Genomic DNA, 16,023 nt, shown 5'->3' on the forward strand with positions numbered 1-16,023 from the left:
CAACACCATGCACAGTGTTTTATCGTTGTGTCATTAAAAAGAGCTGTCCTCTTGCCCCTTGCTTGATTCTTCCCTCTATCTAATATGAAGTTGACTTACCGGCCCCGATAACTCTTTCAATCCGAATGCAGGATGCATCAATTTCCTTTGCAAAGTCCCGGACAGCTTGATTGGGGTCCTCGTAAGTGTGTGGGTGAACGTAGGTTCTGCTCCCAGGCAACCGGACTATTAGAAGCAATAATGAAGGCACAGTTGTTGTATTGTTCAGAAAGAGACTTCTTTTCATCAAAATCACAGGAATAAAAAGATGTGTCTCTTAATCCGATCTATCTTCAAATTAAACAACTTTATTAATTAATGTGGAGACCTTTATCAGCATGTAATTTGTCCAAAAATATCTGTAATAATGATCCTAATTATGCATTCTTAGGGTGGGGGAGGTCATAAAATGCTACCCGAGGCCAACAGAGATTTCCGTTCTGGGAACCTTGGAATTGGGGAGAGCAAGGTGGTAGGGTTTTGACCATAATATCCTAATTGGCACTGAAATGAAATTGATTTGAAATTTCTTCCTACCTTAAAAAATAAGTTGATTTTGCTAACTTGCTATGATAATGAAGCAGGAGAGTAGAATTGGAAAATAAGTCCATTCTCTTTCTATCCTTCTGATGTATTTTTCAAATTGGGCAAATTGCTAACTTCAACAAATCTAAACCATTGTAATTCATAATGAGACCAATCAATAGCAGATACAAAGGTTCCTCAGTTAAAATTGATTGCCTACTTTATTTCTACTTTGGGCATTCATTTGGATGGTACGGTGTCACAGTGGTTAGCAATGCTGCCTCACAGTGCCAGGGACCCAGGTTTGATTACCGGCTTGGGTGATATTTGCATTTTCTCCCCGTGTCTGTCTGGGTTTCCTCTGAGTGCCCTGGCTTCCTCCCACATTCCAAAGATGTGCGGGTTAGGTGGACTGGCAATGCTAAATTGCCCTTAGTGTCAGGGGGATTAGCAGCGTAAATACGTGGGGTTATGGGATAGGGCCTGGGTGGGATTGTGGTCAGTACAGATTCGATGGAATGAATGACCTCTTTCTGCACTGTAGGGATTCTAAGATTCAGTGAGGACAATTTTAACCTAATTCATCTGATAAGAAGCTGGTTTACACCCCCAAAATATTTAGTCATTGAGTCATTTGCAGCACAAAAATAGACAGACCCTTTGGCCCATCGTGTTTGCCACAGTTATCAAGCAGCTATCTACTCTAACCCCATTTTCTGGAACTTGCTCTATAGCCTTGTATGCTATCCATGATGCATACCCTTGTAAACTTTCTTCTCATGAATGTTAACGAGGTCATTTCTCATCTGCTACAATCTGGATGTGAGAGCTCATTTCAATTTTTCTACTTTAGTCCTACCTTGACCATGATGGAACTGCATTTTTTCTTCGTCTGGGTCTTGTTTAGCTTTGATGTAGCCACAGTGCCTTTGGAACAAATAAAAGAAGATACTTTTCAATGACACAAGTGGAAAGAACATAGGATAACCACAGATTGTAAGGTTAACTGATTGCATGATGAACACTTGTAGTGGATTGTTTAAGCTTGCTGCAGTAAATATCTCACATTTTGCCAGTGTTTTAGCATTTTGTATAAGTAGTTTGTAAGAAGACTTCTGGAAGTAATTATCTCTAGCAGGTTCTAAATAAGTTATATGGTATAAACAAGGAAGTTACAGATAATGCTTTATGCAATTCATAATTTGAACTAGTTAAATTGATTTGTTTAAACAAGCTACAAATAAACTAGTGAATTAACTGTATAAAACTTTAGTTAATTAAATATATAAAGTGTGGTTAAATAAAGATAGAGGTGCAGTTGGTATGTTGTATATGCAGCATGTAGGAGTTTGTGGAGATTAACATAACTGCACAGTCTACAACTTCAGGAACTACAGCTCAGAGCTGTTGATCTGAAGTGCAGATGTTGCGATGTCTCAGGGATGGTGAGCGTTTACCTGGACATTTTAGTCCAGGAAGTAGTCATACCCCTTGTGCTTGAGTTCTGGTTAGTCAAGGACTGCAACTCAGGCAGATAGGGTGACCTCAGATTCAGGGACAGTGAAGCCTCTGCCACTGTCCAACAAGGGCGGCATGGTGGCACAGTGGTTAGCACTGCTGCCTCACAGCTCCAGGGACCTGGGTTCGATTCTGGCCTTGGGTGACCTTCTGTGTGGAGTTTGTACATTCAACCCGTGTCTGCGTGGGCTTCGTCTGGGTGCTCTGGTTACCTTCAGTCCAAAATTGTAGAGGTTAGGTCATGTTAAATTGTCCCTTGGTGTCCAAAGATATGTAGGTTAGGTGGATTATCCATCAGAAAATTTGCAGGGGATAGGGTAATGGATGGGCCTGAGAAAAATGTTCTTTCGGAGAATTGGTGCAAACTTGATGGACTGAATGGACTCCTTCTGCACTGTAGGTGCTATGACTGGATCTAAGCACTGGATCTTGATACAAATGTGGATTAGAAATCAGGGAGTATGGGCATATTGATCATGGTACCAAGAGGCAGGAGGTCCTTCAAGCGTAGAAAGAGAAAAGTAATTTGGAAGCTATAAGGGGAAGTATGGTTAGGGAAGTAGATGTTATTCTTTACAGCTATAACTGTGGATCTTGAAAGTTGTGTTGCCTTTCCAATGCCAGGGATAAAGATGCCTTCTTGCCTGGAAAGGTACAGGGGGCTCATGTTGTTGTGGTCCACATGGGAACCAATGACACAGCAGAACTGGGAATAAGATTTGAATGAGACATAATTAAGAGCTAGGGTAGAAACTAAAAAGCAGAACCTTAAAAGGTAATGATCTCTGGATTATTACCCAAGTCATATTCAAACTGGAATGGACACAGATTTAAATGTACAGTTAAAAGACTGGTGTAGTGGGAATGGGTCTTCGTTTATGGGGCACTGGCATTTTGTACTGAGGAAAAAAGGAGCTCTCTTACCGGGATGTACCCACTTAGCTGCACTGGGGCCAAAGGGGATTGAATAGCCACTGTGTTAGATAAGTCTGCAATTAAGAGGGAAGGAGGGTTCAGTATGGGAATGTTGAAGAGAAGAGTTAAGTCTGCAGAGTGCAGTTGTGATTTAGTGGAATCCAGAAGACTTTGTCAGGAAGGGACAGGGAGTTCAACAATGAACATTGGACATTAGTGGCTAAAGCCGCATCAGGAAAACATAATGGGCCAGGGGGGAGTGTAATTCACCAGTCCTGTTATCCGCTGGTGGGAGTCCTGATCATCTGCTGAATCAGGCATCAAGCCCAAAATGGGATTCTCACTGGGCAGCAATGCATTGCAGATTCACCCAGCCCACCCTGCTGGCACCAACTGGGCTCCCATCCAGAGCGGGCAGCAACCCGATAATTACGTGAAACACCGAATTGACATATCACTAGCGGACTGGAAGGCCCATTCACTGGACGCCATTGTAGCCCATTGGATGGTCAGGGACATGACTAGGACACTGCCTCCTGGCACACTGGCAGTGCCAAGGGATGGTGCCTGAAGGGGGGTCCATGGCGATCTCATTGACAGGTGTTGTTCACTTGGGAGGGGGCAGCAGCCTGATGCCGGCACTGATGGAGGGACCTGATGCCAGCATTATTGGAGAGGGGCTTGTGCCGGTGAGTAAGTGGGGGAGGGGTTGAATCATCCTGATGCCTGCATAGTGTAGTGGTGGGGAGGAGGGGGGTGTTTAACTCAAGCATTTAGTGGTGGGAGGGGATTGTCCCTCTGTACCCAGGGGTTGGGATGTTCTCCTTGTCTGTGGGAGGGATCATGATGTCTGTGGTGGGTGACGGGGGTTTTTAACTTTATTTTGAGATTGGTGTGCCCTCCAATAGGTGGCACCCAAATCTCTGAGGAGCTGGTATTGTCGCTGTCTTTAGGTCCCACTGATGTCCTTCACAGCACACATCACCCCAAGCTTCCAAAAAATGTCTCGTGTGCGGGGATTATGACCTGAATTGTGCAGTGTCAGCAAGCCAAAGTCATATTGTGTTTCCTGCCAGAGACCATACTTATAAATTTTTTGGGACAATTGTGCCCAGGTACCAAATACTCCATGATTCTTGATTTTTGGAAAAGAAGGGACATTAGAAACATTAGTAGGGTAGGCCTGATAATAAAATATGAAGGCAATATTGAGGAAAGGCCTTTACCTAGTAAATCAGGATATGGGTCGAGGAAGGGCCAGAAAACACTGGTGGGCATAGTTTCCCAAGACCCCGAACAGTAGCCATGTTGTTGGACTGAGTATAAATCAATAAATCAGAAGAGAATATAATAAGGGTACTAATGGGGAGACAGTGACGTATTGGTATTGTCAGTGGACTAATAATCCAGAGACTGAAGATAATGCTTTGGGGACCTAGGTGGTGAAATCTGAATTCAATAAAAATCTGGAAGTAAATGTCTAATGATGACCATAATACCATTGTAGATTATCGTAAAAACCCATCTAGTTCACTAATGTCGTTCAGGGAAGGAAATCTGCCATCCTTACCTGGTCTGCCCTACATGTGACTCCAGACCCACAGCTCTTAAATGCCCTTTGAAATGACGTGGCATTCAGTTCAAGGGTAATTAAGGATGGGTAATAAATGCCGGCCCAGCCAGCGAGCCCAAATCCCCTGAACAAATAAATAATAATAATCTTGGCAGACTTTAATCTTCATATAGACTAGGAAAATCAAATTGACAAAAATAGGTTGGAGGATGGATTAATGGGATGGATTCAAGAGAGTTATATAAAACAGTATGCTGAGGAAACAATTTGGGAACAAATTATTTTAGATCTAGTATTCTGAAATGTGACAGTTAATTCACAATCAATAGTAAGGGATGTTCTGGGAAAGAATGATCATAATATGACAGAGTTCCCAGTTAAATTCAGGAGTAATGTGATTAAGCATGAAATGAGAATCTTAAATTTAAAGAAAGTGAAGTATGGACGTATAAGAGGTGTGTTAGTTGAAGTAGATTGAGAAATCAAATTAATATATATGACAATAGAAAAGCAATAGCAAACATTTAAAGAAATGATACATAATTCTCAACGAATATAGAATTCCTTGAGGAATTAAAAACTTCTTTGGAAAAGTGGTACAACTAGAGAAGTTAATGATTAGATTAAATTAACAGGATTACAATGTTTTCAAAAAAGAGTAGTAAACTTGAGTTTTGGGAAAGTTTTAATAATCAATAAAGGCTGACCAATAAAATAATAGAGGAAGAGATGATAATGAGATCAAACTAGCAAGAAATACAATATTGCAAAAGCTTTTCCAAAAATATAAAACAAAAGAGATCAGCAAAAGTAAAAGTATCTTAGAGGCAGAGACAGACAAAATGATAATTGGGAATAAGGAAATGGCAGAGATACTAAACAAATATTTTGTGTCTGCCTTAACAGTAGAGGGCACAATGAATGGACTGAAATTGGTGGGAAATCTTAGATGGGATGCTGCCAAGCTGGACTCAACATTTTTAGGACAGGAGAACTGTACAATGAAGGAACGCTGGGTGGAATAAGCCTATATTTTGATATTTAGGATAATGTTATTAGTTGATCTCACTGAAATAAGAAGGCTTGGCAGGGTTAAAGAGACCATTTCCCTGACTAGGAGTTACAGGATCAGGACAAGGGGTCAACTATTTAGGATTGAGATTAGGAGCAATGTTTTCCCTTGGAGAAACTGTTGGAATTCCCTACTCCAGAGGGCTGTGGAAATTCAGTTTTTTGAGTCTACTCAAGACAGAGGTTGATAGATTTTCAAGCTCTACAAAAATAGACAGATGTGGGAACAGGATGGGTGGGGAAGTGGGACTGGTGTAAAAGTTCAGCCATGATTTTGTAGAATGGCGGAGTAGGCTCAATGGGCCAGATGGTCTATTCCTGCTCTAGATTCTTATTTCCCTCAAGTGGAGTCATTGGTTTAACAGATGTAGCAGATACACAGTTCACTGCCAGTCCATGTTTTGGTAATCTATATAACAGTGCACAATTGCAAATGGGGAATTGTGTGAAGTTCCTCCTTGCAATTTTCCCCCTTGTTCTCCTTATGGCAGCCTGTCAATACCTCACTCAGAGGTGTTTTTATTTTGTGCGCCAACACTGTGAGTGGTAGATCAAAAGAGGGATGATATGGCATCACAGTTGTGTAAGAACCTACTTTGCTGATGCACTTTCCAACAGGACCATTTGGGAGTGATCAGAAGAGGGAAGAATTGTTGGCTTTGCTCCTCTTTCAGACAATAATGCACTGAGGCCAACTTTTGCATCCTCATTGTTGTCCCTTTGAGCATTAGAATGTGTTCAGGAAGTATTAGTCCCTCCTTAATTACCGTCCATTGAAAACACTGAAGACATTTTCTCCCCATCTTTCCAAGCCTTACTCAACTTGAAGACATCAAATCTTAAGAAAATAAGCTCAAACCGAAACATTTTTGTCAAGGTTTAAAGTTTTGTTTTTAGACAGCAATCATGGCTAACATTTTCAGCAGAACTGGCAATGAAAATTCATTCAAATCTGCAGTGCAAGAATGCTAAATACAAGTAATCATTGTGATTGTATTATTTCTGGAGTGTGTATTAGTGTACATTAGTTTACAGCTCACTTCTTGTTTGAAAAGAACACTTCCCCAATGTTTTCATCAACATTCATCAGAATGAATTTTTTTTTTACAATGTGCTATTGCCAAAGATACTCGTGGTGATATGTACCTGCTTGGGTTTATGTGGAATTGGAGAGTGGCATTGCCCACAATGTGATACATGTAATCACAAGGTAACATACTCTCAGAGAACAATCCAGAAACAACACTCTCCAAATGGCCAGCTTGCATGCTGGAACGGCACCATGCATGGCCACACTTAGGAATTGTAAATAGTTAAAGCCAACCAATAAAGGGTTCAAGTCTCAACAAGTTTCAAGATCTCATCAACAAGCCATCTGCACAGCAGCAGCAAGTTCCTATATTATGACAATATGAATTCCGTTTTTAGATGTTTACATGCTTAATAGATTACTTCAGGTTTCAGGTATTATTTGCTGAATTTTATTTGACAAAATGAAATGTCGTCACTTGCAGACAAATAAATACTAATTCCTTTAAATGCATTCCCATCAATTCTTATACATAATGCAGATTTTGTAAAGATCTAGCTGGAGACAGCACCTATTTTATTCTTGGACGTGGATAAACACTGCTCTTGGATCACAAGCTGTGCATATTATCTGTCAATGAATGGAGAATGTTTAACTTTGAGGAGTTTCTGATCATTGTATTGTGGCATGAGAGGATAAGCGAGGCTCTTTGCTCATGTTCAAAAGCAAAACTGAAAATCATTAACTTATTAACATACGTACTTTAATGTTGACCAGTTCCACACCGCAGGAAGATCATACTGCATGTGGGGGCAGAGTTCTTCTAGTAGTCCTCTATTTATCATATTTATAAAATACCTTTTTGTACTACTTTAATGCAGCCATTAACTCATTACAAATAAATGCATTGGTAACAGCGTTAAGAGACAGTATACATACTTTAACCAGTGGACTACTAGAAAAGATTAAACCACCACATGTCACAACTGAAATTGTGCCATTCTTGTCACAAAGGCAACTAAATCTTCACTCCTTCATTATTTTCACATTCCCATCTGGCAAGTTACCAACTAGGAGCAAGTAAATAACAGAGCTAGAGTGGACCATCTGGAAGGGAGTAAACAAAGTAGCAGAAAAGGGCTAGTAGATATCAACAGAAAATCTGGCCAATCTGTTCCTGATGCTTTATTCATTTTCACTCTGCCCATTCCAAGATGTAGAATATTCATGGTGGTACAGGAAACAGGTCTTCCTGAAATTGTGTAACAAAATGAGGAGTAAAATAAGGACGAGATAAATGTTGAGAAAACAACATAAACATTTGGGAGAAAGTTACTTCAGATATCTAGAAAAGAAATGAATAACATGTATTAATATAATGCATTCCATGACCGTCGGGCACCTCAACGTGCTTTCGATCCAATTTTTGAAGGACACTAACCGTTGTAATGTAGGAAACAGCAAGGAGGAATTGACCGTATAATCTGTTCTGTGAATTCTGGTTGAGGGATAAATGTTGGCTAGGACATGTGGGGTACTCCCCTCCTGTTTGAATATGATACCATGGAATCATCGCATCTACCTCAGAGAGAAGGTTTGGTTTCATTTCCCAATGAAAGGATAGCAAGTATTGAGTTGGTCCACCCCCCAAAATGGTGTGGGGCTCACAATGCACAACAATCCCATGCCTGTTGTTCCCGACAACTAGGCCGCTGTCTGTTAATTTACAAGGTTGATGTGGCAGCCAACAGGAAATGCACAGTTCAGTTGCTGAATATAGCATGGAGACTAAGCTTGTGCAAGACTAGAATCACTTAATGCTGACCAGCACTGCTAACTGGATTGCATCTCTTAATGGGGAGGCACAATCCAGATGCAGCACATGCAGGAATTATTTGTGGAAGAAAGTCTAAGCAAGAAGAAGGATGAATCAGGGCGTGGGGGGAGGGGAGAGGGAAAAGAGAGAGCACACTTTAACGTCCTCTGCACTGCAAGAGGGGGACAATATGACAGCTAGCATGTATTCAGAGGGGGCCAGGAGGTCTTAAAGCCTGACACAGCAGAAGTAGATAGCCATGTTAGCCGTTGGCAGGAGTAGAGGTACAAGGACCAAGTTGCTATACTGTAAAAGGTTCAATGACATTCAACAAGTGATCAAAGTCAGTAAATGCATCTTCAAATGCCATATCCCACCAACTGCATCACTAACCTCACAAACTGCTCAATGCACCCCACCTCATCACCAACGACCAATAATCTTGAACAATTATGATTTATACTTAACACTGATAGCTTCACCTCACCCTCACATACCGAAAATTGCTGCAATTCTCTCAGTTTGCCAGCTATTCACCCATAACAGTGAAACAGATTGCATCATTCTCATTGAAGCACCTCCATCTCTCTTATTGGCAGGTGACTGGAGGCAGCAGGAACCAACCAGCAAGATGAGGGATTGAGGACAGCGATAGAGCTGCAATGATTGAAGGTGGTGGCATCCTCCCAACTAATCCTCCTCCTCATATTTCACTTCCTCATCCAACAGACACCATTTTACAGCTGAAACAGCACTTGTAGCAATAGGAAATTGGGTGGTGCTGAAGAGCGAGCGCTCCAAAAGCTAGTGGCTTTTGCTACCAAATAAACCTGTTGGACTTTAACCTGGCATTGTGAGACTTCATACTGTGTTTACCCCAGTCCAACACTGGCATCTCCACTTCATGGTGCTGAGGAGCCAGGTTTTGCAATCTGAGTGTCTCATGCCAATCAGATTGGGCTAGCGGTCTTGATTAGTTGTCTTCTTTACATTTTTGCAATTTGAACAACTTTCACTTTGGTCAATAGGTTTGACAGCATGTGTCTGAATCTGTAAGCTTTGCTTAATTTTCCAAACTTCCTACTCAGACTCAAGTTTTTCATCTGTCGGGCACATGCATCCGGCCTTCAAGCGGACGCAAAATGGTCACAATCAGCCCCAGGTAGTGATTTCACTCTGGCTGGTCAGTTACTACGCAACCAGTAAGAAACACACACAGAGAAAAGCTCAGCACTGCTGAGGAGAGTGAGAAGAGGGCAGGCACCGAGAAAAGGGAGAGTACGGGCTAGCATTTCTAAATGTGCTCCTTCATGGGGATGGCCGCTGCAGAGCTTTGGAAAATAAATAGTGACGAAGAATTATACAACAAATGTCCAGGCAGCGCATTCAAACGCAAAATTCAGTCCCCAGACACATTTTTGGATTTTATTTCAGCCTAAATAGTTTCTCCCGCCCTAGATTGACGGTGAAGCTAAAATGTAAAGGGAGTCTGGCCAATCAACCTGCCATCTGTAAAAGCAGACTGACCAGGTAAAATTGCATTCAACTGGCACCTAATGGGCTAAATTACCTTTTTGATTGTCAGCAGGCATGCTTTGACTCTCACACTTGCCTGCCAACAACAATATTGTGCAAGTGCACAATAGCATTGGGTCAGGCGTCCAATGACTTCTCATGCAGTTTCACAAGCTTCCGGGTCGGGTCCCCACCCACCCAAGCAAAGTAAAATTCTCGCCTAAAATTCTAGAAACTAGAGCTATTATCTGAAATTGCTTCACCTGGGAAAATGCATCTGGCAAACAGCTGCTGACAATATGTTTCATATTTAATCTGTTGATACTATTCAATACATTGGTATATTTACTACATTAAAAATGATAGTCTACAATGACAGAATATTAATTCAGTATCATATTTATACATAATCGTAATTTTCTGCCTTGTGCTTTCACTATCCTCTCTTCAAGTCTGTACATATTGCATCTCAGTTATTGACAAACTTTGTTTGCATTTTTGCTGAAACAAAAGGTCAGAGTTCAACGAATCTTACTAATCTCCAAGGTTTTTCCAATTCCTGAGTAGCTTTGATATATTTTTACAGCATAAGGTTTTCTGATGCTGGCAGATCCAAAAAACCTTGTGATCCCTTTTCAATAGCAAATCCTAGTCCTAATTCACCATATGATTGTAGCACAGGTTCAAGAAATTTCAACTTTTGTATTGATTGCTCTCTCTCACTTTCTGTTATTGTATATTATAGCTTTTACATCTGATGTTAGATGTTCTGTTCATTTGCAATTTTGCCCAAGTCTTTAAATGCATCAGCATATTTCTCCGTCACTTTCAGGCACTTACTGCTCATAAATACATTGATTTTTTTTCCCATCAACTTTAGCATACTTGAATCCAAGGAGTGGTTGTGTTCCCTTTTCCAACACTTACGTTTACACTTTCCTATCAGTCTGTGGTTTTGGCCAGCATACAAGACCAATGTTGATTTAGACTTGCTCTATTTCATACTTAGTCTTATACAAATTAACTATGGCAGGCCATTACGTTTAGCCACTGTGTTTAGCTATGAACAGTTCTGCCACTCATTTCAAGATTTAAGATTCAAAGTCATCTCCAGTCTCATTGCAACCTTACTGGAATTATTCTCACTCTTGAAACTAAGCACTTTGCTTTTTTAAATTATTTTCTTGCTGAATGATGATAGTTTTGCTTTAGTTGTGTGTCCACATCAGCAAGTTTCTTTTCATTGTTTTGAGGTTATTCATCTTTGTCCAGTTGATGGAGATTTTAACCTCGCATGCAATTTAACACAATTTGCTGCTAACTTGATTGATGTTATTTTTTGAAATGGCAGGAAAATGAACCTCTTTTTCACTCATATTCCTTGTAGGTTATTGAATTGTTTATGTATTTTAATTGTATCTTGCTCATTTGCTTTCTTTAGACTTAGGCTCTTTTTTTCTCTTTTTAATTGAGCTCTGATCTGTGACAATGAGCACAATTTTCCTTGTAATGAGAACAAATAAGAGAATGTACAGGAACTAGACTATCTTCACAAATTGGTTATGTATTGACTTAAATATGTAAGTCAATACTTATTCAATATATTGGTATTCACTATATCTCAGATAACTATTATGTATAATTTGTGAAATATCCCTCAAACCTATTTATAATGCCTTCAGATTCCATTTACTGTACGTAACCATATTATAAGCATCTATTTAACCCTCACATGCAGTAATGTTATATATTTGGGTAGTTACAGTGTTGTGGCATGGTTCCTTTAAGAGAATAATTATGTAATCACACTGTGATGCCATCGTGTATTCTGCAGACTTTGCCAGCAGTCGAGATTTTACCCCTATACAGTTCGCATCTCCTGAATAAACGTGCTCATTGGTTCTGTTCAAACCCTCACATGGCACCTCTAAGTTACTAGTTATCACACCCCAAACATCATAATACGATAAGTACTGACCCACACTTCCTGATTTGTGTCGCTGTTGCATAATACTTAAAGGTCAGGGTGAATTTCTTTCTGGTATCAAGTGGTCTGGGAGTTTTAAATCTTTCCTTTCTACCCTAGTTCTGACACTAGCTAATAATTTGCATTTTAATTTTAAATTCTCAATTGTAATAACATTTGCAGTGCATCTCAAACTTTATTCTGAATGTCATCTTGCCTTTTGTTATGCATGATGCTCTTTTAATAGCTCTCATCTCTGACCACACAATGGTTATATTAAATTTTATACATTGAGCTGCAAGATTGAGTGATGAACATAATAAATCTGCATGGCAGGAGAGAAACATGGTCACCTGCATGTGTAGAAAGCCACTGAATTTTTTTTTAATTACAGCATATTATATTAAACATTGTATCTGTACATGGTCCCAATTTTCTGCCAGCTGATTTCATTGACATATTCCATTCTTCAAGTCTGTACATATTACACATCAGTTGTTGACAAACCATGACAGAACAAAACATTGCTTGATAACCTTATGGACTTTTCAAGTATTGAGTAGCTTTGATGTATTTTTGCAACATGAAGTTTGCCGGGCTAGCAGGTCCAAGAACTTAGTCACTTTTGAAGATGAGCCTTTTTCAATAGAAAATTCTAGTCATAAGTCTCCATACCAGTAATACTGAGAAATAATCAAGTATTTAGAGCTGCAGAACCTTGATAATGAAGGTTATAAATCTTTTTCATTAGTGTCAATGATGCTTATAAACTATGACACTACCCATTGAAAATGAACTCTCCAAGCTCCAAACAATTTGTATTGAATGTGCAAAGTACATTCCAAACTTTACAAGAGTCAAATCTTTTCTTAGGGAAAATACAACAGCCTGTTTAAGAAATGTACATGGCAATAATTTGTGGATTGGTTCAATGTAACTACGATGAGCAGAATGGCCTCCTATGCAGTAAATTTATACGATTTCTACAATAGCTATGATTATAGTCTGCATCAACAAAATTGTGAATAAAATAACTACTTAAAAGTGTTGCAGTTTAACAGCTATGTGGGGGTTTGCTGTGACTCAGTGGAAGCACACTTCTAAGCCTGATGGCTGTGTGCTCAAGCCACACTCCAGAGACTTGAATACAAAAAACTGACATCCCTGCACTGAGTCTTTCGGATGAGACATTAAACTCACTGTCTCAAGAGGACTTCAGAAAGATCAAAGGAGTGTTTCTCAGTGTCCTGGCCAATATTTATGTTTATTTCTTATTCAGCATCATTTAAAAATCAGATTGTGAGACAACAGCGTGTCTTAATGACTATCGGCCGGTGGCTCTTACATCCATCGTTATGAACTGCTTCGAAAGGTTAGTCATGGCACAAATCAATTCCAGCCTCCCGGACTACCTGGATCCACAACAGTTTGCCTACTGCCGCAACAGGTCCACAGCTGATGCCATTTCCCTGGCCCTGCACTCAATCCTGGAACACCTAGATAATAAGGACTCCTATGTCAGACTCCTATTTATTGACTACAGCTCAGCCCTCAACACTATTATTCCCAGAAACTCATCTTCAAACTCCATGGCCTGGGCCTCACCACCTCCCTGAACTTCCTAACTCACAGACCACAATCAGTAAGGATAGGCAACAACATCTCCTCCATGATCATCCTCAACACTGGTGCCCCACAAGATTGTGTTCTCAGCCCCCTATTAGACTTTTTATGCACCCATGACTGTGTGGCCAAATTCCCCTCCAATTCAATTTTCAAGTTTGCTGATGACACCACCGTAGTGGGTTGGATGTCAAACAATGAAGAGACAGAGTACAGGAATGAGATCTGATGAACTGGTGCGGTGACAATAATCTCTCCCTCAATGTCAACAAAATGAAGATTATCATTGACTTCAGGAAGCGTAAAGGAGAACATGCCCCTGCCTACATCAACGGAGACAAAGAAGTTTTTATGTGTCCAGATCACCAACAACTTGTCCTGATCCCCCCATGCTGACACAAAAGTTAAGAAAGCTTACCAACGCCTCTACTTTCTCAGAAGACTAAGGAAATTTGGCATGTCAGCTACGATTCTCACCAACTTTTACAGATGCACCATAGAAAGCATTCTTTCTGGTTGTATCACAGCTTGGTGTGGCTCCTGCTCTGCCCAAGACTGCAAAGAACTACAAAAGACTGTGAATGTAGCCCAATCCATCATGCAAACCAGCCTCCCATCCATTGACTCTGTTTACATTTCCCACTGTCTTGGCCAAGCAGCCAGCATAATTAAGGACCCCACGTATTCCGGACATTCTCTCTTCCATGTTCTTCCTTTGGGAAAAAGACACAAAAGTATGAGGTCACATACCAACTGACTCAAGGACAACTTCTTCCCTGCTGCTGTCAGACTTTTGAGTGGACTTACCTTGCATTAAGTTGATCTTTCTCTACACCCTAGATATGACTGAAAGACGACTCGTTTCCTTCTCTATGGTCGGTATGCTTCGGGAGTATAGCACGCAAGAAACAATATTTTTCATTGTATGTTAATACAATGAAATACAATAATAAACCAAATCAAAATCAAATCAAATCAAAATAGGCAGGATTTTACGGCTGGGCATGGCCGAAGACCGGAAATTCTTGCCCAATCCCAACAGACATTTAAATGGTCCACCGAATTTGATTTTGATTTATTATTGTCACATGTATTAGTATACAGTGAGAAGTATTATTTCTTGCATACTATACAGACAAAGCATGCCATACGTAGAGAAGGAAAGGAGAGGGGGCAGAATGTAGTGTTATGGTCATAGCTGGTATGCAGAGAATGATCATTTTCTGTCTCTCCCGTGGTGGGCAAGATGGGAAACTTTCTGCCCATGTCCCATTGTTTTTGTGAGACTATACCATGCTGCGTGCAAATTAGATGCTGCATTTCCTACATTATAATGACTAATCATGAGACATCATGAAAGGTGAATGATGCTTGTTACAATACTTGGTCAGTCCCCAAATCATTGGTGAGACCTGGTTTGGGACCAATAATATTTTGTTCAAAGTAGACAAAGTTTGAGACTCAAGATGCTTATTAAGTAAAGGAAGCCACAAAAAAATAAAGTTTACAAGTTCAGAAAAATAAAATACCTCACAATACCTATCTCATACACTAATATTCAGTGTGTATATGAAGTACACACGGGTAGGTAAACTGTGGTTGAACATACCACAGCACTACAGAATAAATGCCAAATGCATCCAAATCCAATTCCATGGATTTTCCAACAACCTACCCAGGTGTTAAGTTACATCGTGACTTCACCAATCTCATTGAAATTTCATTTCTTTCATGAGCACTTCCAAACTTCATCTTCAACGATTTTGCCCTCAAATTCTCTCCAAAAGTTGCTTCCACTTGGACAATAATGGCCCACTTTGCAGGATTTCAGTCTTAACTCCCAACATTCCCTATCAAGCTGCTTTGGTACTCATGATGGCATGACTAAAAATGGTCTAAATCATAACGGCATAAATGGCCCTGAACATGAGAGAATTAGGAGATCACTAGTTACTTTGCTTATATAGAGCAGAGGTAAAGAAGTTTATTTCAGTAAAAGAATCATGGACTCACGTTTTGTGTAACTAAAATCAATACCCAGAAGCATGCATTTTTAATACTCATGTCCAGATCCCAGCTTTATATTACTGAGACCCTGTAGTGTGGGTTAGTGCCACAAGTAATTAAAGGTGCAGATTTCCTGTTCTCTACCTCTGCCAGAGAAATGTAACATTTTTTCCAAGCTGATCTTAAGAGATACTTTTTCAAGGATTGTGTGGCGTATAGAGTTAGCATACCATCACCTCTCTGAGCTGGTTTGAAATCAGTTCACAGATAGATGAGATGAGATCATTTCTGTTGGCTGTAAGGGTCCAATGTGGAATACATTGCACTTGTAGCCGACAATGAATTGCAAATGAGTTCTTTCCCATCTACTTTGGATAATCTGCTTTGCTAACTTCCTTGGTGTACTCAAGCAAAAAGGGTAACTG

At 40.1% G+C, this 16,023-nt stretch overlaps 1 protein-coding gene across 1 annotated transcript in view; it reads right to left on the bottom strand.

The window, feature by feature from the left end:
• The window catches only part of LOC145340894 (ephrin type-A receptor 3-like), a 343,738-nt gene that overhangs the window by 53,509 nt on the left and 274,206 nt on the right, over positions 1-16,023 (bottom strand). The window contains exons 9-10 of the mRNA XM_080185441.1: positions 1,424-1,491; positions 100-225 (exon numbers count right to left, since the gene is read on the bottom strand). Coding sequence (XP_080041567.1) covers positions 100-225; positions 1,424-1,491 — 194 coding nt within the window. The remainder of the gene's footprint in view (positions 1-99; positions 226-1,423; positions 1,492-16,023) is intronic.

Source organism: Carcharhinus amblyrhynchos, chromosome 3 (genome assembly GCF_965287045.1).
Source record: "Carcharhinus amblyrhynchos chromosome 3, sCarAmb.v2.hapA, whole genome shotgun sequence".
Classification (NCBI taxonomy): Eukaryota; Metazoa; Chordata; class Chondrichthyes; order Carcharhiniformes; family Carcharhinidae; genus Carcharhinus; species Carcharhinus amblyrhynchos.